Here is a 24821-nt window from a genome sequence, read left to right on the forward strand (position 1 = left end):
GTCTCGGGGTGGGTTGGGCTGTGGTTGTAACAGTTTAAAAGGCCCGCCAGGCATTTTGGGCACCGGTATGTGGATTATCCTAAAGGCAGTGGCGGGGGGATCCCCATCTGGGCCGGGGCAGACTTTCTCCAGGTTGCACAGCATCACCCCGCCGTGGGAATGGATATGGAGTTTGCCAGTGCCATCGTCGCCCTGTCCCATCCCTCACCTTCACCCAGCCATGTCCACCAAGGCTTGCAGAGACCCAGCTTTGGGCGAAGCTGAGGAGCAGCCCTGGGGTGGTCCGGGCTGCACACATAGGTGGGCTGGGAGGGGGCTGGAGACGCTGGCTGAAGCCTGCATGCTGAGGGCTCCGCCACGACACCAACAACAGGTTTACATCCATTTACAAAGCTCAGCAGCCGGCTCCTTCAGCCTCCCTGGGGTGTTCCCCCCCTGCACCCAGGGCAGGAGCAGGGCTGGGGGCCACTGCTGTCCTCTCTTGCCTCCCCAGAGCCGTGCATCAGGCCTCCCACACCCGCCATGGGGAGAGCAGGGACCTGCTCATGGCCGAGATGAGATACAGGACACCTCGGCCACATTGTAGACCCTCTTCCCAACCCCCTCCAAGACCCCCCAACTCTCCCCGTCCCTCCCAAGGACAGTTATTTTCACTGTCGCTGCTGCTGACTTCTCAGGGCCCACGTTTCCCCAGGGTCGTGGAGAGAAGTCCTCTACCGCACCACTGCTTTTCTTTGCAGTTTTAGTTTCCGTCACTGTAGGACGTGACTGGGTTTCACACTCCTCACCCAGGAGTGAGATGCTTGGTTTGTCTGTCTGTCCAGCCAATTGCTGGCCAAGGGCAGAAAGGGCATGAAGGGGAGAGCGGAGCTGAAGTCCAGGGAAAAATTCCACACCTCCCGGGTCCCTGGGTGAGGATGTACCATGGCATCTCTCAAGGGAAAGGAAGGAGCTTGCCCAATCTGCTAGGGTGTAATCTTGACTGCCTTGGGAGGGGGTCTGGCTGTCCCAGCAGGACTCCCCATGAGCATGCCCGAGCCAGCCTGGTTCAAGATGGCTGACAAATGTTTGGCCCTGACAAATGTTTGGCCCTGCTTTCTTTTCATTTCTTGGGTAATAAACAGTTTAAAACCTATTGAAAGCATCCAGCATTAGGCCGTCTGCATGCAGACAAGCTCTGATGGCCTGGAGACGGTCAGCCGGGGGGGGGAGAAGAGGCATCCAGTCTTAGGACAAACACTGATGCCGTTTGGCCAATATCTCTTCAGAGCAGGGAGCTGGGGAAGGGTCCTCGTGAGCGCATCTCCTTCTCTTCCCTCCGGCTTTCCCGCTGGCTCCCCACGTTAGTCCCCAGGGCCAGGGTGAGGCAGCCGCAGCTCAGAGGTGCCTTGGACCTTCGTCAGCACTGGATGAAGGGCGTCATCTGCAATCACGGCACAGTCTGCACCGTTGTGAGTGGGGAGCAGAGGAAGCCCACCCCGGCAAAGGAGGCAAAGGGAAGGGCTTCCGTAACGTTGCTGAAGTGGTCCCTGAGTGCCGGTTTATCTGGCTGTGCCAATGTTCCTGTACTGGCACATAAGAAGGTGCTTGAAGGTTTTCTTGAAAGTCGCATTGCAGAGGGCGTAGCAGGCTGGGTTGATGGTGCTGTTGACGTAGCAGAGCCAGTAGCCGATGGACCACACTGTTTCGGGCACGCAGGTCTCACAGAAGGTGTTAATGAGGACCATCACATTGTATGGAGTCCACGTGAGTATGAAGGCTAGCAGGATAGCAAATATGGTGCGGGTGACTTTCTTCTCCCGGGCTGCCATCTGGCGCTTCTTCCGTACTTGGCTCCTGGCAATGCTGGCAAACTTCCTAGCGACGTTGGCCGGGCGGCTGTTGGCCAGGGAGTTGTGGTCAGAGGCTCCTGCCTTAGCTGGGACGATCTCGATGGCGGTGACGCATTCGGTCCCAGTCTGCTTGGTGACAATCTTAATCTTGGACCACTTGGAAGATGGGTTCACCCGGGGGTGGGATGGGCTCTGTCCTTGCCCCGCTGGCAAGATTTCTGCTGTGGGCTTGTCTTTTGTGGTCTGGGTCATGCTGACAGTGCTGGACTCGTTGGAGGTCTCCTTCTCCTCCTGATGGCCAGTGGCCTCTGTCTGTGCTGAGGGCTGGTCGTCCACTTTCCCATTCCTCACCTCCTCCTTCACCTCCACAGGCCTCTTGGGGGAATTATTGTTGTTCTGTTTGATCAGGGGGCCCTTGAAGAAGCTGAGGGACTTGCCTTTCCTCTCTTTCCTGCTTTCAGGCTTGTGCCTCCTCACCCTGCTCCTGCTCGCCAGGGAGATGTGGATGTACAGCACCGTCATGATGACCACGGGCAGGTAGAAAGCAGCGATGGCCGTGCCAAAGGTCACCGCTGGGTTGGAGAGGAACTGGATGTAGCATTCCCTCTCAGGGACCGTCCTCTTGCCCACAATGAACTGCCAGAACAAGATGGCAGGGGCCCAGAGAATGAAGGACAATATCCACGCTGCTGCGATCATTAGCCCTGCCATCTTGGTGGTCCTCCTGGCTGGGTACGTCAGGGGCTTGGTGACACAGAAGTACCGGTCAAAGCTGATGATGAGCAAGTTCATGACAGAGGCATTGCTCACCACGTAGTCCAGGGCCAGCCACAGGTCGCACACCACGGCCCCCAGCGGCCAGTAGCCTTTGATGATGTAGACTGTGTAGAGGTTCATGGAGAAGACCCCGATGATGAGGTCCGCACAGGCCAGGCTGAAGAGGAAGTAGTTGTTGACAGTCTGGAGCTGGCGGTTGACCTTGATGGACAGCATCACCAGGATGTTCCCCACCACAGTGACGAGGCTGAGCGAGCCGGTGACCGTGGCGATGAAAACCATCTCCACCGTCTTGTAGTTGGTGGGAGGCTGGATGGCCACCTCGGAACGGTTGCCCAGGGTGAAGTTGTCGTAGGTCAGGTTGGCCATCTTCGCCTGCCAGGGCTGAGCAGAGAGGTTGTGCATGGGGTCTACAAGGGGAGCGGGGACAGAAAGGGAAAATATCATACCTGCCAGCCTGTGCTGGCAGCATTTGCTCTCTCCTCAGTTTCCCAGGCCAGCACTGCTGTTGGCTAGAGCCCCAAAAAAATCCCCAGTGTTACTGGGTTTCCCTCTGCCATTGCAGCCTTCCGCCGGGAGCTCTTTGAAGGCAACTTTTGCATCCCTGTTTAACAATGGAGGAGACACACAGGGCTGCAGGGACCCTTTGGCCAGGGTGCGATGGTTTTTTTCTCTGCAGGGCCAGGAACCACCTCCCAGCAGGAGCACAGTGCTGGCTGGTGTGCCCCAGGGAGACACGCAGAGAGGCTAAGAGGCCGCAGGAGAAAGCGGGCTGCGGAGCCGAGCAGCGACGCACAGCTCTGGCTGCAAGGACAGCACGGCACAGCACCGGTGCCCTGCCCCAGGGATGAGAGCAGGTTTATGGTATGAACCAGAAATGTCCCACTGGCCTCCCCAAAGCACCTCCCCAAGACAGAGCTACCCTGCAAAGCCTGTGCCATGGTCCGCTCAGCTCACCTGGGTCTCTGGCAGCAAACAGCTCCTTCTGGAAGATGAAATCTGGGACAGGGAAAACAGCAAGTTACACTACAGCTTCAGCCCCAAGGAGTTCGTGCGAGTCCCACAACGTCTCACTGAGGGGGCACCAACCTTTCCCACAGAGGTGGTCTTGACAAAGGGGTGACACTGCTCGGAGGCAGATGCTGAAAATCCAAACAAAGCTAAAACCAGGTCATTTGGCTTGGCCTGGTTCACAGCCCAGCCCCAACAGGCATGGGAGAGGGAAGGGGCCATGAGTGCCATCAGTCAGCGATGCCGGGCAATGCTGGCCCCTTCCCCCAGTCCCGCATCACACTGCAGTTGCAGCCACACAGGCCGTGGAGATGTATGGGGTGAAGGCAGCCATCTCAGCCTGCTACCTGGAATTATTTATGAAAGGTGGCAAGAATTATGGACAGAAAGACTGCCTTCATCCAAACCGAGATGGCTGTGGTTAACCCTCCCCACAAGGTAAGAGGAGAATGGACCTTAATAAAAAGCAATGGACCAAAACTGATGTGTTGGGATGAAAGGGAATTTCCTGGAAGGGGAAGGAGAAGCAAAGGTGCTGGGGGAAGTGGGCTGGACAGAGGAGCTTCCCATCAGACCTGCCTCTCCCACACCACCCAGGTCTCCGAAACCTGCTGGACCTTCACCAGCATCACCCTGGGTGCTGGGGGCACCCTGACCCCACCAGCCCAGCAAGGGCAGCCTTCCCAGCAGCTCTACCCGGTGCCTGGGGTGGGGGTCCTGAGAGAGCCCACCCAGCACCATGGGCACTGCTGCCGGTAGCCCAGCGGGAGCTGGCACAGCGGGCGGGCGTCCACGCCGGTACACGCAGCGGGAGCGCTTGGCACAGCATGTCTCTGCAAGCTGGCTTGGGTAATGGTGCTGGCTCCAAGCGCCTGGGACTCCTGAATTTGATTTTGCTAAACGTACAAACACACCACTAATGTGCGCTTCTCCAAAATGGGATTTGGCAGGCTTTGGGATCAGTTCTTATTTTTAAAGTCTTTTAAAAGAAATGCCTTTGCCTTTCGTTTGTGCTGAGGGTAGGAGATTTCTGTCATCAGCAGCCAAGGTTTTAATATACCTGCTTTTTAAAGAGATGCAGGTGTGAGAAAATGGAAGCACGGCTGCTGCGATGCTAAAGCCTGGGTACCAATGTAGCCATTAAAGCAGCTTCTGCATTAGCAAGGCTACAGCTGCGATAGCGACTGGGCTTTTCTTACATGTGGGTGAGGGACAGAGAAATACCTCTGTACCATTATCCTCTGAGCCTGTTACCCACGGCCCATGAAGACAAAGGGCTTTGAAAAGAAAGCAACACCCTTCAGTAGATACTGAATACTGATGGGGTGAGAAAGCCGGGTGGCACTGCCTGGCTTTGCACCCAGTTCCAAGTGCAAGGGATGCATCAAGGGACAGGGTAAGCGGTTTCTGCTGCCATCCTTCCTGGGCACCCAGCCAGGGATGCGAGAAGAGGTGATAAGAGTATAAAATGGCTTAGAACTATGTAATGGTGGCAGTTTGGGGGTTGGCTTCAGTACAATTGAAATGAGTTTTAAAGTCTTCACTTTGGTGATATGGAGAGATTTAGCTGTCATTCTTGTAACAGCTAATCAAACCGATCAGACAAGCTAGCAATCAAGCAGACATCTACCCCAGCTCTCCCAGGAAGAATTTGAAAATCTTGAAAAGAAACCTTTCCTTCATCTCTGCTAAAATGAGGGTTTCAGGTTTTTTTCACTTCAGTTCGTGAACTGGCAGCCCCCTTCTAAGTGCATTTAATTCATTATCAGCCTTGACAGAGGCTTGTGTTCTCAGTTGCCCGAAGTAAGAAAAGTCTATCTTATCCTGCTCCATAAAACTGTTTGTACAGGTCACAAGAAATGGAGGAGAAGACTGGTTCGCTCGCATGTCTTTGGATGCCACCCAGAGGTCATGCTGGAAACTGGTGTGCTGACACAGAGGCAAACGCAGCCTCAGGGTGAAAGACTTCAACGGGTATTTTGAAAATGAGCCTTCACTGAAGGGCAAAAATAAAGCAATCTCCTGTTTGAGGGTAGGAGGGGGAACAAGAATGGTTAAGGGTGTGAAGATACATACAACACAGGCGTACAACAACACCACGTACAAGCTGGAAGATGTGTACACCGCTAACCCCCACCTCAGAGACCCTAGCTATCTTCTGCCATGCCCCAGCCTATTGGGCACCCCTTTTTTCCCCAGCTTCTGTTCTCTCCATTCCGCCGTCTCTCTCTTCTGTCCCTGACACTCTCTCTGAGCTCGCCGAAACAGCCCGGCACTGCCTTTGCCTTCCTGAGCAGGGCAGGCACCTCAGCCCGGAGCTGGGAGCAGGGCAAGGATGCTATGAGTTCACCAGGTCTCAGAGCGACTGACCAAGCCATGAATAGGCACTGGGGATAGATCCTGCTGTTTGCCTTTGGGATGGAGAGCACCCAGGCTGCGTGGGGCACAGTCCTCGGGCAACCCCATCTCTGCCCGCGACCCCAGGATGTACCCAAGGATGGAGGGAGCATGCAGGTGCTGCAACGGACTCACCGGGGTGACTCCACTCTCACACCAGCCACATCACTGTCCCCCACACCGTGAAGCCCCCAGACGCCAAGGGACCTCTCCAGGCCCTGGGGTCTCCCTACTAAATGTCTCCCCGATATGTCCCCCAGTGCCCCTCTCTCTCCTCCTGCACCTCCAGGAGCACGTTTCTCCTCTCCCTCCCCATCCCACATCACCCTCCCTGTTTCCATCCCTCTTTGCCCCCCGCCTCCCTCCCGGCACCTCAGCCAGGGAGGAGATGGAGCCTTGGCAAAGCCTAGAGGCCGCTTCAGAAGGGCTCCTGGGGCTGAGGCCCCTACCTGCAGCACCAATGGGCTTTTCAGCCTGCACACACCATCCCTGGTCTGCAGCACTCAGGGGGTTCTCTCCCAGACTTGCTCTTGCCAGCTAGCTGCAGCAGACTCCATCACCAGCCTCCTCCCTCCCTAGGACTTCTGGCAGTGATTTATGGATGGTTTTCTCCTCTCCATCGAAGCCATTAGGAGCCTCCAACTCTTCACCTGTAGCATCTTTTGGTCTAAGGGTTTCTGTGGCCGCTGCAGCACTCAGCAAGCATGTGCTCAAGACAGGGAGACACCTTTCCCTTCCCACCCAACGTCTTGCATGTTATGGATGAAGACACGAGGCACAAGCAGCCGCAGATCCAAGCAGAGAAGGTTGTAATTCGGTGGGGTGCACCTATTTTGGGAGCACTTGGCACAGCAGGGTCCCCATCGCTGCCTGAGATCATGGGTGCCACCACTGTCGGGCGAGGAGACTGCTCCAGAGCAAGAGAGCAAAGCCAGTCCTGCCCACCCCTCCTTGGTCACAGGGTGACATCTGAGGGCACGGTGGAAAGCTCCTGCTGTTTCCTTGCCACACACCTCATGTGCCACGCCGGCAAGCCTTCCCAGCCTGTCAGCCCCTACAAAAAGTGCTTTGCAGCCTGCTGCCAGGTAGGAAAGGAGAAATCCCTGTCATGGACTGCTGCTGATGGTCATCCTGTGCCCAAAAAGTCTGCACTGGCTACAGGCAGGTGCTCCATCGGGTGCAATTAGTGACCGAGCACCTACTGAGCACTCAGCCCATGTCCCCATGAAGGGTCTCACTCCCTCCTGCCCACCCTGTCACTCCCCACGTGGCAGGAGATTGCCACTCTCCCCACTGGCACGGCAAAGACAGTGGGAGAGGCTGGTATTTACGCATGCCCGTGTTATGGTGGCACGTCGAGCTGTGGGATGAGCTTCTGGAGCAAGCAGCCCTACTGCCCCAGTGTCCCCTGCCTCTGCTCCCTGTACCCCTCCACAGCCCCCATTCCTCATGCCATCACCAGCTGCCCCCCCCTCCCTGCTCTGTCACTGCCTCCGTCCCAGCCCCATCATCATCCTCAGGGCTGGGCGGGGGGAGCGGGGGCAGGTGGGGGCAGAGTCACGGCTGGTCCATGTGCATCTTGAAGTGAGGTCTCTGGGACTGAGCAGGGCTGTGCACGCACGCCACCAGAAACCAAGCCCCACACTCACACGCCAGTCAGGGGAAGAAGACGTTTGTAGGGGAAGGAGAGGAATTAGAGAGAACATTACTTTTGCAGAGGCTTCCAAGTGTGAGCTGCTCCCAAAGGAGATGAGCTTTTGCCCTGCATGGGTGCAGTCAGCCCTTTGGAGGAACAGCAAAGCTGAAGAGACCTTGAGCCCAGGGGCTTCCACCCCAGCAGGGTTGGGGTGGCCGTGGCTGCCAGCTCCTGATGGACCTTGTGGGGCTCCAGGTGCTGCCCATCTCCAGGAGGAGACATCCCACATCCCGGTGGAAGGCACACATCACCCCCTGCTCCGGCTGGATGCAGAGGGCTGGGGCCAGGGCACATCAGCTCTGGCGTAGACGTCGGGAAGAGCTGGGCCAGCCCTCCTGCTGGCCCCCTGCTTGTCTTGGCCTTCCTAAAAGCGCCGAGAGGGTGAAACTCTTAATGGGATTAGTTCCGTCATGTCAAACTGCTGATGTGATGCAGGGCTGGGCAGTTAGCCCAGCCACAACCAGAATTTGAGAGGAGGGAGAAGAAAGAGGGGAGGGATAGAAGATGCTGAACAGATACTTGTGTTTATGGCTTATGCACGCAAAGGGAAGGGACACTCACGGAGGGTGACAGTTTGTGGTGCTAATTGCGTTATCTAATAGCCGTTAATTAGTTCCTGAGTCATGGCACCAGTTTACAGCTAGTGAAGGATTGTTCTGGTTGACGGATTCACACCTCTCAAGGAGTGTGAAAATAGAGCTCCTAGATATATAATATATGGGGAGAGGATCAGGGGGAGGCCCGGTGCGTGGTGGGGGGATTAGCCTGGGTTTGCCCCGTCGGGGAAGGCTCTGCCGGGCTGGTGTCAGGCTGCTCCCATGCCTCCACATCAGGAACGATGAAGGCAATAAACCAAGCAGGAAAACAGAAAGGAGACGAGGGGCCAGTGGGATTTGCTGCTTTAAGATGGTGGGGCTCCCTCCTGGCTCCAGCTGGCGGCTGTGCTGGCACCCCTCTGGCACGGTGAGGGTCAAAGAACCCCTGAAGTCCTTATCCTGCTCCAGAGGAGATCTGAGCTATTGTACCAGAGGAATTGCTCCTTGCAAGTAATGTATGGTGTGAATCTGAGCATTTTATTTTTCCATTGAATGATTTATTCCTCTTTCTTCCTCTGCTATTCAACTGGTTCTCATGAGGCGAAGCAAATTCCTCCGTCCCCATGAGCTGGGAGTCTCTGGTGGCTTTTCCTGGAGCCACCAGAGAAGCATTGAGCTCAGCAGCGCAGGAGCTGCCAGCTTTCAGGGGGAGGCGAGGGGGCTGGAGGTCCCCACCACCACGCTTGACACGTGTTTGTGCATCAGGTTTTGAAAATTTGCTGTGTCCGGGGCCAGAAAGGAGCATTGCAGTCATCTAACCTGACCACCCGCCCTGAGCAAGCCAGGACCCTCCCCTGCTTTCACGGCTGCTTGTAACTAGATGGTTGTCACCAGGTTTCAAAGCAAAACTGGGGCACCCCATCCAAGGCAGAGTGCACCCAGCCGTGAGAAGTGCTTGCAGGTCAGAGCCGTGGCTTATGAGCTGCTCACATAAGTAGCGCCCAGCACACTCACCAGCATCCCACAGCTGGCACGGCTGCCGGCCCCTGCCTGAGCTGGCCCCCCCGGTCCTTGCGTGTATCCCTAACGTGCCCTGTATCACACGCAGCTCATAAGGGGCTACATACCACCTACCCACAGCATTACCAGCTGAGAAGCAAATCAGTGAGAAAGTGTTTTTTAAGTGGTTAGAAGTCACTCCTATAAATAACCTACCAGCACGCTGGCCGTTCTGACAATTAAATAACCATCTGTCACCCAATTATTAGGCCCAATAAATGACCCATCAGCAGAACACTAATAGCGAGCATGCCCAGCAAATGCCATGCAAGCCAAAGCCCAGCCTTACCCTGCTGTGCCCAGCCCGCAGCTCCCGGGCACCGGCGGCTCCCCAGCGGCTCCCACGCCTGCGCCGGCTCCGGTGGGTAACATCACAGGGGGAGAAGGCTCACCACGGCGGCATCCCACACCGGCTCCGGGGGGTAACATCACAGGGGGAGAAGGCTCGCCACGGCAGCATCCCACAGCGGGGCCGTGGGGGGATGCCGTCCTCTCCCTCCTGTGCCTTTTGCCTTGTCTCCCCACTCAAGGCTGCAGCTCTGGGCTGGTGGCAGAGCTCAGCCCATGCCGCTGAGCCAGGAGGGTGCTCGGCTTTCAGCTGAGCCTGGGCTAGAGCTGCATTTCTCCCCTCCCGTCTACTGCATTAATGCTCTCTGCCTCAGAGAGATGCTCACGTTCTTTTATATCCCTGGGCTGAAGCTTTAATAGGACCTACAGGTCCCGCTGCCGGGAAGGACTTTGGGCTCAGCCGGCAGAGGGGAAGGAGGGAGAGAGAGGATTACAGCAACAAGTGACTGCCTGGATTAGCTGGGCTCTCCCCGGGGAGAGGTTAGTGGCCGGGATCAGGTGCCTGCAGGAGAGACGGTGCTGGAGGACCGGGGGCAAGAGTGCGGGGAGTTGCAAGACCCCAGATGTGGTTGCTTGGAAGAGCAGCTCTCCCTGCCCCAGGGAAAATGATGGGCCTTGCCTGGGGACGGCAAGGGGGATGGACTCAGCCCCTCTTTGGGGAAGCCAGTTGCAGGGAAGCCCCCTCACCCTGCCACTGCCCCACACAGCCACCGTCACTCCTGCCAGGTCCCCACCACCTGCCTAGGGCACCAGCCCCCCCCCCAGGAGCCAGAGCTGGCACTGGGCAAGGCGGGGGCTGGCCCCCACGCAGAAAGCCGCAGCACCCACCCTCTTTGCCCCCCACCCTGGGGTCCCCACAGGCCACGGAGTGGGGATGCAGCTCAGGCAATCAGGGATGCGGTGTTGCTCTGGCAGAGCAGAGCTGTCAGGAAGGGGGGTGTGGGGGGTGTGGGGGGCTGTGTTTCTCCATAAGCAACTCGTGCCAGAGCCAAGGCACCGTGAGCGAAAACACCCAAGGTGCTCATCTGAAATTTTAAAGAGCGGGCAATGGGAACTAGAGCCGCTTGCCCCATGGAGCAGGGTGAGGCCCTGCAGGGCTTTGAGAGGATAAATAAGCCAGCTGAGCAATGGGTGAGAGAAAAGAGAGCTGGTGCCCTGAGCCAAGGGCAGAAAATTGGGCAAGAGCAAGGGCCCTGCCAGATGAATGTGGACCTGACAGAGGAGAGCCCTAGTCCTGGGGACAGACAGCAGAGGGGAATCTCTGGTGTGCTAATGAAAAAGGAAACTGAAAATATTAGACCCCACTTGGCCACAAGACCTGCCAGAGGGTTTGCCATTGGAGGTGATGCCTAAGCAAGGGAACAGAGTGAAGGTGAAGGACAGGAGCTGCAGCAGAAGGTGGGCAGGGGAGCCCAGGGCATCAACAGGGGAGCCCAGGGCACGGACAGGCAGCACGGGAAGCGTGGGGAGGAGAGCGGGTAGGAAATCCCCATCCATGGTGACAACAGAGGAGGGGAGGGATGGAGAAGGAGGTGGCAATAGCTTCTTGCTGCCAGGGAGGGATTACACAGCTGCCCCACAGAAGACCCCTAAGAAAATCTTCCAAGAGGGAGAGACCTCATGCAGAGACTGCCTGCTGCCTTCCCTGGAGGCTCCCACCAGCTCCTGGCTGGGCAGAGTGGGAGCTGTGCTGGGGCTGGAAACCTTCGTGGGCTGCAGCTCTCCTGCTCGGGGCAGCCCAGCTCCACCAAGGAGTCACCACTCTCACCGCAGGATGGTGGTCCCCAGCCTGTCATGGCCCTACACTAACGCCGCAGGCAGCACCCTGCAGCACTGGGCAGGGTTTTTAGTCACTTCATTGCCTGCGGCTGCAAGTGATAGCAGAGGGTTTCATGAGTTGGGCATCGCTTATGGGCCATGGTGGGTGATCGGAGCTCTGCAAGCAGCCTAGAGATGGCCGTGCTAGATGCTGCTCCTAAGTGCTGCAGAAAGGCAGACTCAAGCCCAGGCAACTCTCGCCTGTTATCAGGCAAAGGCTGATGCCAGTAGGGTTTCATTGCTCTCCACTCCTCTCTGCACACACGCATGCACTTTTTTGGCTTTAACTAGGACCGCACATGACGTAACTGCCAGCAGAGCAGGGATCCAAACTACCCCGAAGGCACTAGAGATGCCGAGATGCAGGATACACTCCTTCCCATCTCAGTCATGCAAAGATCCCACAAGGATGCCTGTCCCTCTGCGGCAGAGCCAGCCTGCCACACTGCCCGGGGAGGGGGGGGGCCCAGCTAACATCAACATCAGGAGGGTCCGCGAGGGAGGAGATATCGAAGCAAGGCGCCAGGCGTGCCTCTAGAGAGCCGCCCCGTGACCTGGAGCAGACACGAGGGCCTGGGACATCGTGTTTACAGAGTGATGTTTTCAGACCTTGGTGTTGCACAACCGGAGCTCTTAGTTTCCCACAGACAAATCAATCTAATTCTGTTTAAAGAGCCTGAAGATGTTAACCGGCCGACGTAAACCAGCTCCGCCACGAGCCTGAAACCTGCAGATGACACTTCACCCAGCACCCCTCTCCTCCAGACACCTCCAGCTGCTGCCAGCCCCTGCTGCCTCCTCTGCCAAGCTGCAAGGTGCTGTAAAATATATTAGATTTAATAGCAGTTGTGGTAGCAGGGGGGCTGCTTCTCCGCCTGGCTTTCCTGGCTAGAGGAACGGAGCCAGCCTCCATAGCTTGGTACCGCATCAATAGCTCTGGCCGAGCCCGCTGTGTCTGAGGAGCTCGATGGTTTACGCTGAGTCCTGCCTTTAAAGGACAAACTTCCCAGCTGCTGCTCTTCCTGCGCCAGCTGACCGAGGATGAAACTCCTCTGCGAGGCTCTTGAAGACAAGCAAAAACAGCCCTGTGGTTCCCTGTGTCCTTCTCCAGCCCTCTCTGAGTCACGGAAACAGCACCCAGGGTGGGCACACGTCCTCTGCACCAGCATGTCTCAGCCTGCCTAACGCTGGGAACTGTGGGGTGGGAAGGGAACGGGGCACTTGGGTATCTCTGCCACTGCCTCATGCACCGAGCGGGACTGAAGGCCACACTGCACAGGACATGCAGGGGTGATGAGGACAGGGTGACAGCAAGACGGGAGGGCCAGTGTCGCTCCCATGGCTCTGGTTTGCAGGACCTCCAGCAACGGTTTCAGGGATTGTCAAAGGGATGAGGCTCTGTGCCTGCAGCTGCTGCGTTTGGAGGCTTGGACAGGCTGGTGAAGTTAATTTTCTTAGCAAACTTACACTTTACAAGGTATAAACCGAGCCTTTGTTGGAATTCCTCTTCCGTGCAGTGCAGCCTCTGGGCTGAAGTCATCTCTGGAGGGTCCCGGGAGCAGCCCCAGGGCGAAGGCGTGAGCAGCCGTGCCTGGCACGCGAGGGGTCGGGCTGGGGAGCATCTCCAGCAGAGCCTCGTTTGCTCACGTTCACTGTGCTGGGGGAATCAATGTCTGAAGCTAGGCCAAATGATGTTGTCCTGGCCCAGAGTCAAGTCCCAAGAGGACCAGCGCATCCATCAGCAGGAAAGGTGGGATGGATGCCAACATGCACACTGGGTTGGGGACACTCGGGTGTCTGCCGGGAGCGACAAGGACTGGTTGTGTGTCTGCTGCTAAAACCCCGCTGCTAAACATCGAGGTGGGGACCCATAGGGGAAACACCCTGCCCTGTGCTCCTGCACCAGCAAAATACTGGCATAGTGGGCAAGCCTGCCCGGGGAGCAGATTCATTTGTCCAGGAAATACCTAACTCCTCCTTGAAGCTTCAGAAAATGAATTTGTCTGAATATAGCGCAAGGGCCAACCTCGGTACGTTCAAGGGTCTGGATGCAGCGAGCCTTCCCTGTGCTCCTAGAGGGTTAAAGGGATGTCGTGGTGGGCAGTGCTCTCCTGGGATGGTCAAGGCCGGCATACTCTTCCACTTGGCTAAGAGTTAGATAACAGCCACCCATTAAGACCCTCACTGCCCAGCCTGCCTGAGCCCTGGGCAGAAAAGCACGTAAGTCTTCCTAGAAACTGGTGTCTGTTTTCTGAGTGGTTGCCCAAATCCCTCAGAAGAGGGATGGCTTTGGCGTGGCTCCAAACACCGGCTTGAAGAGGCTTCAACGCTGCCCAGGTGCTGAGCCCCACGCGACCACCGGCACCTGGCATGCTCATGGTGGGTGCTGGTGCTAGGGCAGGCTAAGAAGCATCAGTGGGGGATGCTGGGAGAGGGATGAAGTGTGGGGGGAAGTAGATGGAAACAATCTGGTCCAAATTTCCACTTCTTGGCTGCACCAGGTCCTGCACCCTTGCATCTCCCGGAAACACATCTCTTTTAAATATGCAGTTTTAGAGCCAGCCCAGAATGGATGCTGAAATGCAAAGCAAACCTCCTCCCTTGGCTTACTGGAGAGCAACAAGGGCATAGCCCTGTGTCAGGCTGAGCAGAGACTGGCTCAAGGACAACTCCTGCTTCTGCAGAAGATGCCCATCAAAGCCCTGATTTAGCGTGCCAAGGAGAAGGGGTCAGCTTGCGCACATGAAACTCTTGCTGCATGTGTGTGCATTCGGAAAGAGGAGCTGCATTTGTGCAGAAAGCAGCAGCCCCTTGCAAAAAGCCTCCATTTCCCTCTCTTCTTGCTATTGCTCTCCCTGTTGCCTTTGCAGAGCTGCATCTGCCACCTCGGCTGGGCACTCACCAACTGTCTTCACCTCTGTGGATGCTACTGGCCGGGGCTCAGCAGGGCAGGCGGAGAAGGGCTCCACAGTAATGGTGTGCTAGGGACTGTTCTGCATCAGCCGCTCATCCTGGTCTCACTATTTTTATTCCCTGGTTTTGCCTTTTTTTTTTTTTCTTTTCCTGGGGAGATGTTTGTCATTTTAATTTAAAAAAAACAACAACAAACCAACAAAACTCCAACCATGACAAAACCTGAGATCAATAGGATCCTCGTGGGGACAGTTTAAAGAGAAAAACCATGCTCCTTCTGCAAACTCAGAGTAATTGGATCACAGCATTAATTAATCATTTCAGTTCATTTCTCTTCTATGAAAGAAAACAGACTGACCCGCTGAGATGGGTATGCCCCTCGTGTGAATAAACAAACTGCTTTTACCGGTAGCCCTCCTTCTCTTCCCACCAGCTTCCCGCTGCCCGCTCACCAGGTCATTCCCGGGGTTGCTGCCGCTCCGTCCGGCAGACCTGGGAACCTGCTGCCAGCTCTGAGCAAGGGCGCATTGGCTTGGCTCCCACAGGAACGGGGACACCGCTCCCTCCCAGATACCTGCTCCCATCCTCACCTTCCTCACCCAGGGGCTCTGCCCGCTGGCCACCAGCCCGGCTGAGGGGCGAACCGGGGATGGGTCACTATTTCTTAGGATCTCTACAGGTGAAATCGCCCCTCCTCGGATGCCCTCCTCTTTGTTGGGATGCCTCACAGTGGGCCTAGTCCAGGCTGGAGAGCACCAGCAGGTGCTCAGATCACAGAAGCCAAGATGTTAGGAAGCAGGAGGTGATGCCCAGCAGTAGTGACAGCGAAAAGCATCTTGCTGTCGCCTGTGATTTCAACGTGAGCATTGTCACAGGTGATGTTTCACCGAAAGCCTGGGGTCTAGGACCCTGGCATCTGAGTATTTTGATAGACAGTGCCAGCATCAACAAGTCACCCCACTGGGTGGGTACCAACCCTCCCAGACCCTCTGCTCATCCTGCAAGTGGTAGCAGGAGAAGCCGAGCCGCCCTCGGAGGTCACTCAAGGCACCTGTGACAAAGCAAGGAGCCTCCAAACACCCAAGCAGAACTCATCAGCTTTGCTAGCTGCCAGCAGGGCACAAAGGAACACTGGTTGTTCCTCAGGTTGGGAAGTATCTCCTAGCCCTGGGCTTTGCAAAGACCAGCTAGAAAACGTGGCCACAGCACAGTCGGGTTGAAAGCAGGACAGAAGAGAAGCCAGTGTTGCTTTCATTTAAAAAAAATGACAAGAACTGTTCCCTGATTTGAAGCCAATGTCATTATTTTGTAAGAAAAGAAGGGTGGGGCTGCCTGACTCTTGCCCACAATGGGCCAACAGAGAGCATGGGGCAGCTCTGCTGTTACCAGTGGGGAGGGCGCAGGAGGGCCAGCAAGATCTAAAGGGCAGATGGGATCCACACCTAGGGAGAGAGGGGGCAAGATCTGCCCTCCTTGCAATGCCCAACCTGGCAAAGGGCTCTGCGGAGAGGTGGGGGGACTTCTGCCTAGTCACATCCTGGGAGGTAGCCACGAGGGCCAAAGGGATTTTGTCCGGCATGGGGACAAAGTAGCCAAAAGATATGGGATCTTGTCCCTGCTGCTCTTGTTGGAATACAGAGGGAAGCAAAGAAAGCATGCAGGTAGTTTCCTGCCCAGAAAACAAATTTCCTTCCAAGAGCAGGCACCAGGGGAGAAAATAACCCCCTGCCCTGGGTTCCCTGCTCATATGCCAGGGCCAGTTCCTATGGTCAGAGGGACCCGAGGTGCTTTGGACCATGGATCCTGGGAAGCGGTGTTGGTTTGGATGGGAGCAGGGAAGGGGGGGTGGGGGGCAGACCTCGTCCCGGTGCCCTGGCAGGGCTGCAGCCCTGCACGTCTCCACACCCCCCGGGGCGACGAACCAGTGCGGGGGGTCCCTTCCCCGCGAGGCACCCCCGGGGTTCCCAGAGGGATGCAGGAGTGCAGGAAAGTTGTCAGTGAGACCCCTCCCCTCCCCCAATTCCTGCAGCGACCGGGTGCTACATCCCCCGGGGCGGGGGGGAGGTGTGTACGCACCCCCCCTCCCCATGCACCCTCAAGCCATGCTGCTCCCCCCACCCCCCCAGGGACTCTCGGGGTGGGGGGACCCACGGAGATGCCTCCCCCCCCCCCCAGCCCCGTGCCCACGGACCACCCCCCCCCAGCAGCGACTCACCGGGCAGCCCCCAGGGCTCTCCGCCGCCCGGCGCCGAGCGGTTCTCAGCGGCCATGGTGCAGCGCCGAGCACACCGCCGCGCCGTCGGGGGCTCCGGTACGCATGGCCCCGGCCGGTTCTGGCGGCTGCCGGCGGCTCCGTGAGCGGCGGGAGGGGCGGGGAGGGGGCGGGGGGAGAGGAGGGCCCGGTGCTGCCGGCTCGGCCCGGTCCTCCCCCCGCCCCCTCCCATCCCTCCCCCGCTCCCAGATGTGCAGCCCCCCCCCCCCTCGCAAAGGCGCACCGTGGCGGGGGGGGGCACCACGGCGTCAAGGAACCGCGGCCAATCCCCACGCCGCTGCTCGCAACCCCCCCTCCCCTTATACCCCTCCGCCCCCATCCCAGATGTGGCTCCCCGCCAGATGTTGGGCCGGGGGGGGGCGGCGAGCGTTCCCCTGCAGCACCACGGACAGCGCTCCCCGCCCGCACCGGGGCCGCCAACGCCCCCCCCCGCAGCCACCAGCCCCGGTATGACCGGGGGTGGGGGGGGGTTAAGCCCCGTTCGGTTGTAGCCGGCAGCGCCGGGAGTAGCGGGGACCTCAAGCCGGGAGGGAGCGGAGCGGGGTCGGGCAGAGCCCGGGGGCAAAGGGAGTCCTCGACGGGCTCCCCGGCGCCCAAAATAAAGCGTTAAAACGCGGTCCCGGCGCGCACATCTGCAAAGTCGAAACGCGCGACGAAGTGACTCTCCGCCCGGCTGTCGCTAATGCTCAGGACGGGGGGTTTTCCCCCCCCAGGAACAAAAGCATCAACAGGCAGTTTCATAATCAGTTGACCGCCCCACAGGTTCTGCTTTCTCCTTTCTTCGTAGTTATGAGAAAGCATCAAGTGAGAAGAAACAAATGGAAACAAAAAAAAAAAAAAAAAAAAATCCATCTTCCCTTCCCTCTGCACCTTTCCCCTTCTCTCTGCTTATACCTAGACCAACTCTCTCACCCACCCGCTGCCTCTCACTTCTACTGTCTCACAGATACACATGGGTATCATTTCCCCATCTGCTCAGCTCTCACACTTGCATACATAAATACATATAAACAAATAAACGCCCCACTTTCGCCCTCCTTTGAGCGATTACAGTCTCAGATAAGTTCCCACCATCCACTCCTTCACCTCCTCACCCTCCTCCTCTCTTACATCTCTTGCTCTGGGAGGTAGCACTAAAGGCCAGCGCTCGATGTCAACATCTCATCTAAAATGTTAGCCAGATGTCCCCAGTTCAGAGATTTGACCCCTCTCTTCCCCAGATCCTGCAATCTGGTATCTTCTTCCTGGAGATGAAGACACGTTTCTGAATCCCAGTAGAGACAACATCGTAAGATAATTCAGACAATTTTCTCTGATGACACATCTCCAGCTCCAAGTGCTTCGCTCTGCACCCTGAAAAGGTTAAAGCCTTTCGGCACTTGCATCTGCAGCTCAGCTGCTGCCTTTGCACACCGAGAGGCCCCTGCCACAGCAGCGAGGCAGATATACACCATCTTTATTTTTGTCACCCTAGGCCAGATCCTGGCATTTCTTTAGTGAGTGTTCAGTCAACTGGTATTAATTCTCTTTCCTGCCTTCTTTGAGGAGAGAGAAGACAAAGCTTTCCCAGAGTCAGCTGGTGAGGAGCCACGCAATTGCACCGAGCACAGTGAGGCTTCACTGACTTTTGCCAGCTTAATATCTGCCCACACTATTTTTGCAGTCACCGACCAAAACCTGTCAAACACTCCAGCCAGTTAATTGGAGTCTCTTGCCTCTCTCCAAAGCCCTGACCTCAAATAAATACCACCCCCTCCTCGTCCTTCTCACCCCCCAAAAAAATTAATGTGAAAAAACCTTTGCCATGCTCTGTGTGAACTCATCAGACTGAGGAAATATCTGCTTCGGAGACAATTTGATTGCACTGGAGTTGGGTTATTTGATTGGACTCTTGTTTCAAACTACAGCTCCCATGGATAGACAAAAGACTGTAATGAACAGCGAGAAGTCATCTTCCAAAGCTGATTAGTCATGGAGACAAAAAAGTGGAATCAACTTGAATCAAAACTTTTCAACTTCTAACTCTTAGTCTAGCTTCATGTGCTCTCATTAGTCAGAAGAAGTAGAGTTTCTGAAAGCCCAGACTCCCCATACATATTCCAATTAAAGATAGCACTTGCTTCTCTTGCCTTGACATGTTCGCACGTTCCCTGCTCATGGGCTGCCAGCGGGTTTCACCTGCCCCTCTAGCTGTCTCCAACGTGACATCACCTTCCTTCTTAGGCCATGTAGGCACTGGTCATGAAAAACAACTTCATTCCAGAATCTGACCTCAGCTCCAACCCTTCCCCTGTGCAGATACGTTGTGCCAGGCTGTGGGGTGGGACAGGAGGGACTTGTGGTTGCCCCACATCAGAAGCCAGAGGCTAACCTGCTTTCGTGTTCAGTGGCCCAAGCAAAGGAAGATCCTTCCTTATTCTCTTTTGGGATTAGGACCTGTGCCATCCTGCTTGACTGACGCAGCTTTGTCTGGCAGGTGGCTGGGGAGTAAAAGCCAGCACACGTCACCTTGTAGGGATCTGGGATACTCCTGGAGCTGGCCATTTTTCATGTAACTGTGCATCTCCTTTTTTCATCTCTGTACTTCCACCCTCTATTTTTGGATGGATTCTTTGTCTTTTTTTTTTTTTTTTTCTTTTTAGCCATGCCCACGAGCTTTGCTGTGCCTGATGTCTAATCAGCAGTTGCTGCTCTTCCATTATCAGTTGGCAACGCTCCATCAGGCTCCTCCATCTCAAAAACTGCCCTCACACCAAAACAACACAAACACCTAGAAAGAGGCAAAGCCGCGCCTCTCCCCTCCGCCCCTGAGGTGGGAGATGCAGGGGCCGGTGGCAAGTGGCCACCTTGATGCTCCATCCTGGCTTGTTACAGCTCCCATCTGTAGCCATCCCGAGGCAGAGGAGTAGTTACACCACTGAGCGGGCACTCAGGAGATGGGTACATTTGTCCCCGATGGGGACAAACCAGTTCGCTGCTAGCTCTGGCCAGCCTTCCCCCTCCCTCCGCATGCCCTCCCCCAGCCTGGCAGCCCCTCGCTGGTCTCCAGCGAAAATGCCCCAGCTTGTCCTCCCATCCACTCATAGAGAGATTCCCTTGTGCATATGCTTGCACGCTCCCTCTCTTTTCTTTGGGTCGCTCTCCAAAACACTCCGGTTTTCCGTCTGCCTCACACACGACCTTTCACGGTCCGCTTCCCTCCCTCTGGCACCAGATCCTTTTGCCCTCAGGCGGATCCAGATTGCCTCTCCCAGCACAGCGCAGGCAGCCAGCCCCCTTTCCCTCCGACAGACGTACTCCCACAAACCCGCTGAACCCATCCACACGGCTTTAATATTCATAAAAGTCAACTCTAGTCTAAAGAAAATGTGGTTGATGATGGAAGTATTTACATTGCAAATCACTTTTAATAACCCTCCGGTAGTCAGCCTGGTGATAAATGCTAATCCGTCTATCAGCCCAACAACAAAATAAACCTAACTCAGAAGGGGAGAGGCAGAGAGAGAAAAAACAGCCTGTGATAGTGAGGAAGGCTCAACCCTCCCAAGCATCACCCTGCCAAGGGAGACGGGCATGAAGGCTTCACGCAGCAGTTGGTGAGAGCATTAAAAGCGTCGACACAGGGAGCGGGGGCAGCCGCTCTGCCTGCTCTTGGCCAAGCGAGGAGACACCCTGGGCACCCTGGAGGGATTGCCGGGCTGGAGGATGAGCCCTCAGGCACGCAGCCCCTTCGCTCGCTGGCGTGGAGCTGGTGTTGCCTGGCAGAAGGTGGCTGTCTAAACGCCAGGGCAGTAACTCAGTCTCCTTGCCCGTGCCCAGGGCTGCAGGCAACAGGGCGATACCACGGGCGGGTGGGCTCTTGCCCTGTGTGCACTGGTGGGTGAGACACAGCCCACGGGGGACATGGGTCCTTCCCCCTGGGCCAGCGTTGTCCCTGTGGGAGATGAGAGAGGGGACAGCACCTTGCTGTCACCTGCCTCTCTCCTAACAGTTTGCCTAAGGGCACGGGATGGCACATTCGTAAAGGGGCTTAGGACAGTTTAAAGGGTCTGAAATAACTATCACCCTCAGGCCACGTTTGCCTGCAGCCTCCCACGGCTGCTCTCCCAGTTGAGGAGATGCAGGATGGTGCACGCACAAGTCTTCTTTTTCCCCACCAAGCACCATCCCCAGGGAAACAGCCTTTCCCCCTCGTTCCGTCTGTCCCGGGGGCAGCAGCAGGCACATACAGCCCCACGAGTCTCCTGGACGTGAGCTCTGCGGGAGACCAGTCACTCACGGCTGGGAGGTGAGCCAGGACCCAAAACTTGCTGGGACGAAACCACGCTGCAGGGAGCAAGTGATGCTGCAGGGGAGCAGGGCAGGAGGACTTGCAGGGCCCAAGGCAGAGCAGGGCTGCTGCAGCCTTCCCGAGAGAGGAGGTGACTGAAGGCACCCAGCCGTGCTCCGCTACCTCAGCCAAGCCCCCAGGAGTCACCCACAGCCACATCTTCTCATGCTTCACAGCGTGCCTGGACCAGAGATGGAGGAACAAAAATACCGACGCTGAAGCTGCATTAGACACATCACTTCGTGCTCAGCTGTTTCCCAGCCTCCTGGGCTGCTTGGAGGGACAGGGTAATGAAAGATTCTTTCTATTATTTGGAAAATGTCATTTTTAGCATCAGTGAAGGATGCCAGAGCCACAGCCCCAGGGAGCGGGTCACTATGTTTAGCCATGCAGCAGGTGCGGCCCCAGTGGCTGGGGTGACAATGGCACCAGTGCCCCCCACTCATCCTGGGGTGCAGCCGGGAAAGCGGGGTACAGCCGCTCTGGCCCCTTCAGGGAAGCCACGTGAGCGTGAAGAAGATTTTTGTGACTAATGTAGAAAGTCACCCTCCCACACCTGGCTGGTGCACACCAGTGCAATTCACACCAGCCCATGAGCATCCTTGAAATGCCGGGGGGGGACACCAGACACCCGTGCTTGACGGCAAATATCGGTGCCTTAACTCCTGTGAGGGGGCACGGCAGGCGAAACGTTAGACTTTATCTCACCTGATGTTAGCCCTCGGAAAGTTGGCTGTTGGGCATTGCCGATTGCTCAAGCTCATCAAAAGGGGGAGGGCAGCCGCAGCCCCTGCCCGCTGCAGCTTTCGGGGAGGCGCAGGGAGCATGCACCTCTGGAGAGAGTTAAACACAACAGCCTGCTGTCTGGTGTGCTGCAATCTCTTCAGTCAATAAACATCTGCTTTTTGTGTTTTAACAGATTGCTGCTGCTATTTTAAGGCTGCGCTCAATTTTTGTCACATTTGCCATATAAGCACGACTTCAAATATTTCAATGTAATTGTTTTGTTCCAGTCCCCATTCTTGCAACTCTTATTTGCTTTCTGGGTAATGGAAGGGGGAAAAAGCTTCTGAATCACTTCTTTTATACCTATTATCAAAAAAAAAAAAAAAAAAAGAAGAAAGAAAAAAGTGGAAATGTAGGCTTGCGCTGTTCCCCTGCCTTTTCCCACGCCGCCGCAGAAGACGGCACATCTCCCCCGTGACCGTTGTGCCCGTGGGCCAGGCCTGGGCTGCGGAGCCAGGCGGCGTGTGGGGAAACACCATGCCTGCCTGTGGCTGCCTGCTGCCGGCAGACGGTCGCTCTTCTCCCCGGGCCCCTCTCCCAGGCACCCTCCCACGCAGCTCGCTGCCTGACCATCAGGGAAAAAGCCAACAGGGGCTCAAGCCCCTTTAAAGAGATTAGTCTAATTCATTAATTTTCTAATTCGCTACTTCATTAATTCATGAATTCACTAACCCACAAATTCATTAACCCGCGTGCTTACACACACAGCAGCAGTTCCCTTGCCGGTGATGAGAGTGCTCAGCCTTCCTCCCCAGCACGGTGCGGGGTCCCCGGCATCCCACCGGGCAGCATGAGGGTCTGGCTGCTGCTGCCTCTCCTCCCCCAAAGGCTTTCGGGGTACCTGCTGCATTGACGCCTTCCAGCTCGGGAGGTCAGTCTATACTATTTCTATAGGCTGGCAGGTTCTGGAGAAGGTGCCAGCGACTTGCCGCAGAGCTGCAGGAGAGGACAGCTGCGGGAGACACCGGTCCACTAGCCCCCAGGCTACGTGGGGACAGAGCCCCTAAAACCAAAAAACTTCATGAAACCAAACCCACCCTTGACAGAGGCAGCTGCTCGCTGGAGGAGCAACTCATACCAAGCGAGGAGACGAGCCCCAGCCCCACCGAGGCACTGACACCCCAGCAAAGCTGCCTCGTAGCTTGCCAGCCTGCCTGTGCTGGGGGGGGGCAAACCCAAGCCCCTCTGGGGGCTTCCTACAGCCCCCCCAGGCTTCTCTTCCCCCCCCCACAGGGCAGGGAGCCGGCAGCCCTGCCTGCAGCTCAGCTGCTCTGCCAGCAGATTGAATTCACCCAGCAGCTTGGAGCCTGCCTTCTAATACACATGCAGCCTAATAAATATTTGCTTTAATGCACCCACTCTTTTAAACACGTCCATTAAAAAGGTGCGTTTCCCTCGGTTTGAGATGATTGCCAGTGCCGGTGAGGGACAAAGAGCTCTATGTGAGCACGTCTCACCTCAGGCAGCCCAGCTCAGCATCCCATTTGGACAGGATTTGTGCTCCCCACACCCATATTTACCTCGCATAGAGCCCCCATTAATGTTAATGCTACCTATAGTCCCCTTCACAGGGAAGGAAGCCAAGAGGAAAAAAGCAAGTGTGCAAAAACCACAGCAGGTAAAAAAACCACTCAGCAACTCCTGTATCGAGAAAGCATTTAATGCAACCAGAACGAAGCAGATCCTTTCTTTCCCAAGAAAGACGCTGCCCCTGCCCTGCACCTCCCTGCAGCTGGCGGGGACTGGCTGCCAGTCGCTTGCCTTCATCCCGAGGGTGGTGAGCACGACGGTGGGCAGCCCCCCAGCATTCACACCTCTCACACGTGTGGCTGCCCCTCTCCTCACCCCCCACTCCCCAGCCTCTTCCCACCAAAGTTCACCCCGGGAAGAAGAGCCCACGCCAAGGGTCCGGCGCGGGCTGGCGACAGGTACCGAACTGCTGCGCCCTGCGGGGATGAAGGCAGCTCGCTGATGTTGGGGTCTCCCATTCACCCCCAGGTCTGTACCCCCAACCCAGCCCCAGCACTCGCCAAGGAGAATCTATCACCCCGAGCTAAGACAAAAACCTTGCTGAAGTCTTTTGGCAAGAGACCATTTCTCAAGGCAGAGCCAGGGACGGAGGAGACTTGAGGCTGCAGGATGCAAGAGCTCTGTTCTCTGCTGGCCAGGCTAATAACCCTGTATTAAATTACAGGCCTGGGTTCAGTTGTGGTTGTTGGTTTGTTTTTTTTTTTTTTTATAAGCTGTCTGTTTAGATTTATCAGTGTAATTCCTGATACTGCCTTGTCGGACATCATTACGATAATCTCACTACTGTGTCTGCCGGGGAATTGGGAGGCGAGCAGGGACTGCTGCAGAGCAGGAGGGTGGCAGGGCTGGGGCTGCCTGCAAGGCACAGCCCTGCAGCCCTGGGACCACTCACCCCAGAGCTGGGGACCCTGGGGAAGGTGGAGGCACAAAGGCACAAGCCCCTGCAAGGGGACTCAAAAGTCAAAAAGTCACAGGAAGAACCAGCGCGGTCAGGGAAGACGACGCTGAGGGAGGAAAGAACCAGCCTCCGGCCAGGCAGGTCTCCAGCCCTCGAATGATTTCTCTGGGAGGAAGAGAAGCCTGGAGAGAGGGGGAGAGGTTGCACAGAAAAACCTGGAGGATCCGGGGAAGTTGGAAATGAGCAAGCTCTGTTTTGGCATCCATCCCTCACCTCCCCTTAATTCCCAGTAATTGCACCATTTATTTAAATAAGGCTTCTCAGGGCAGAGAGCACAGGAGGAGGAGGAGGGCAGGAGGCCACCAGCCCAGCTCCATCCATCCATCCTTCCACGCTGCAGCCCCCCTCCCCTCCACGGGTGCTCCCTTGCACATGCACGCACATAACCCTCTTCCTCTTCCTCCTCCTCCTTCTCCTCCTCCCCACAGCCAGGCCAGCTCCTGCTCTGCCCCGGTGCTCGCCCCATGCCAGCCCCCAGCCAGCAATTCGGCTGGTGAGCCCTGGCTGGGCCGGGGACAAAGTGCTTCTCCCCAGGGACCTGGCACCAAGACCCTCACT

At 56.6% G+C, this 24821-nt stretch overlaps 1 protein-coding gene across 2 annotated transcripts; it reads right to left on the reverse strand.

The window, feature by feature from the left end:
* Positions 1-29: 29 nt before the first annotated feature.
* On the reverse strand, positions 30-16782 carry CHRM4 (cholinergic receptor muscarinic 4). Of its 2 annotated transcripts, none has more exons than XM_069784503.1 (3): positions 16603-16782; positions 3567-3608; positions 30-3019 (listed from the first exon to the last, which is right to left on the reverse strand). In XM_069784503.1, the coding sequence occupies exons 1-3, from the start codon at positions 16655-16657 to the stop codon at positions 1542-1544; spliced, it is 1575 nt and encodes a 524-aa protein (XP_069640604.1). In that variant the 5' UTR covers positions 16658-16782; the 3' UTR covers positions 30-1541. The 2 variants fall into 2 exon arrangements, with proteins under 2 accessions (XP_069640604.1, XP_069640605.1); XM_069784504.1 differs by lacking the exon at positions 16603-16782 and adding an exon at positions 9598-10349 and having other exon boundaries at positions 31-3019.
* Between the last annotated feature and the right edge of the window lie 8039 nt (positions 16783-24821).

The sequence above is a fragment of the Haliaeetus albicilla genome, chromosome 5 (assembly GCF_947461875.1).
Source record: "Haliaeetus albicilla chromosome 5, bHalAlb1.1, whole genome shotgun sequence".
Classification (NCBI taxonomy): Eukaryota; Metazoa; Chordata; class Aves; order Accipitriformes; family Accipitridae; genus Haliaeetus; species Haliaeetus albicilla.

Coding starts and splice junctions, on each gene's coding strand:
- CHRM4 (XM_069784503.1), bottom strand. CDS start 16,657: ATGGCCGCTGAGAACCGCTCGGCGCCGGGCGGCGGAGAGCCCTGGGGG. Junction 3,609..16,602: donor AGAGCCCTGGGGGCTGCCCG/GTGAGTCGCTGC, acceptor TCCCTGTCCCAG/ATTTCATCTTCCAGAAGGAG. Junction 3,020..3,566: donor GTTTGCTGCCAGAGACCCAG/GTGAGCTGAGCG, acceptor CTCCCCTTGTAG/ACCCCATGCACAACCTCTCT.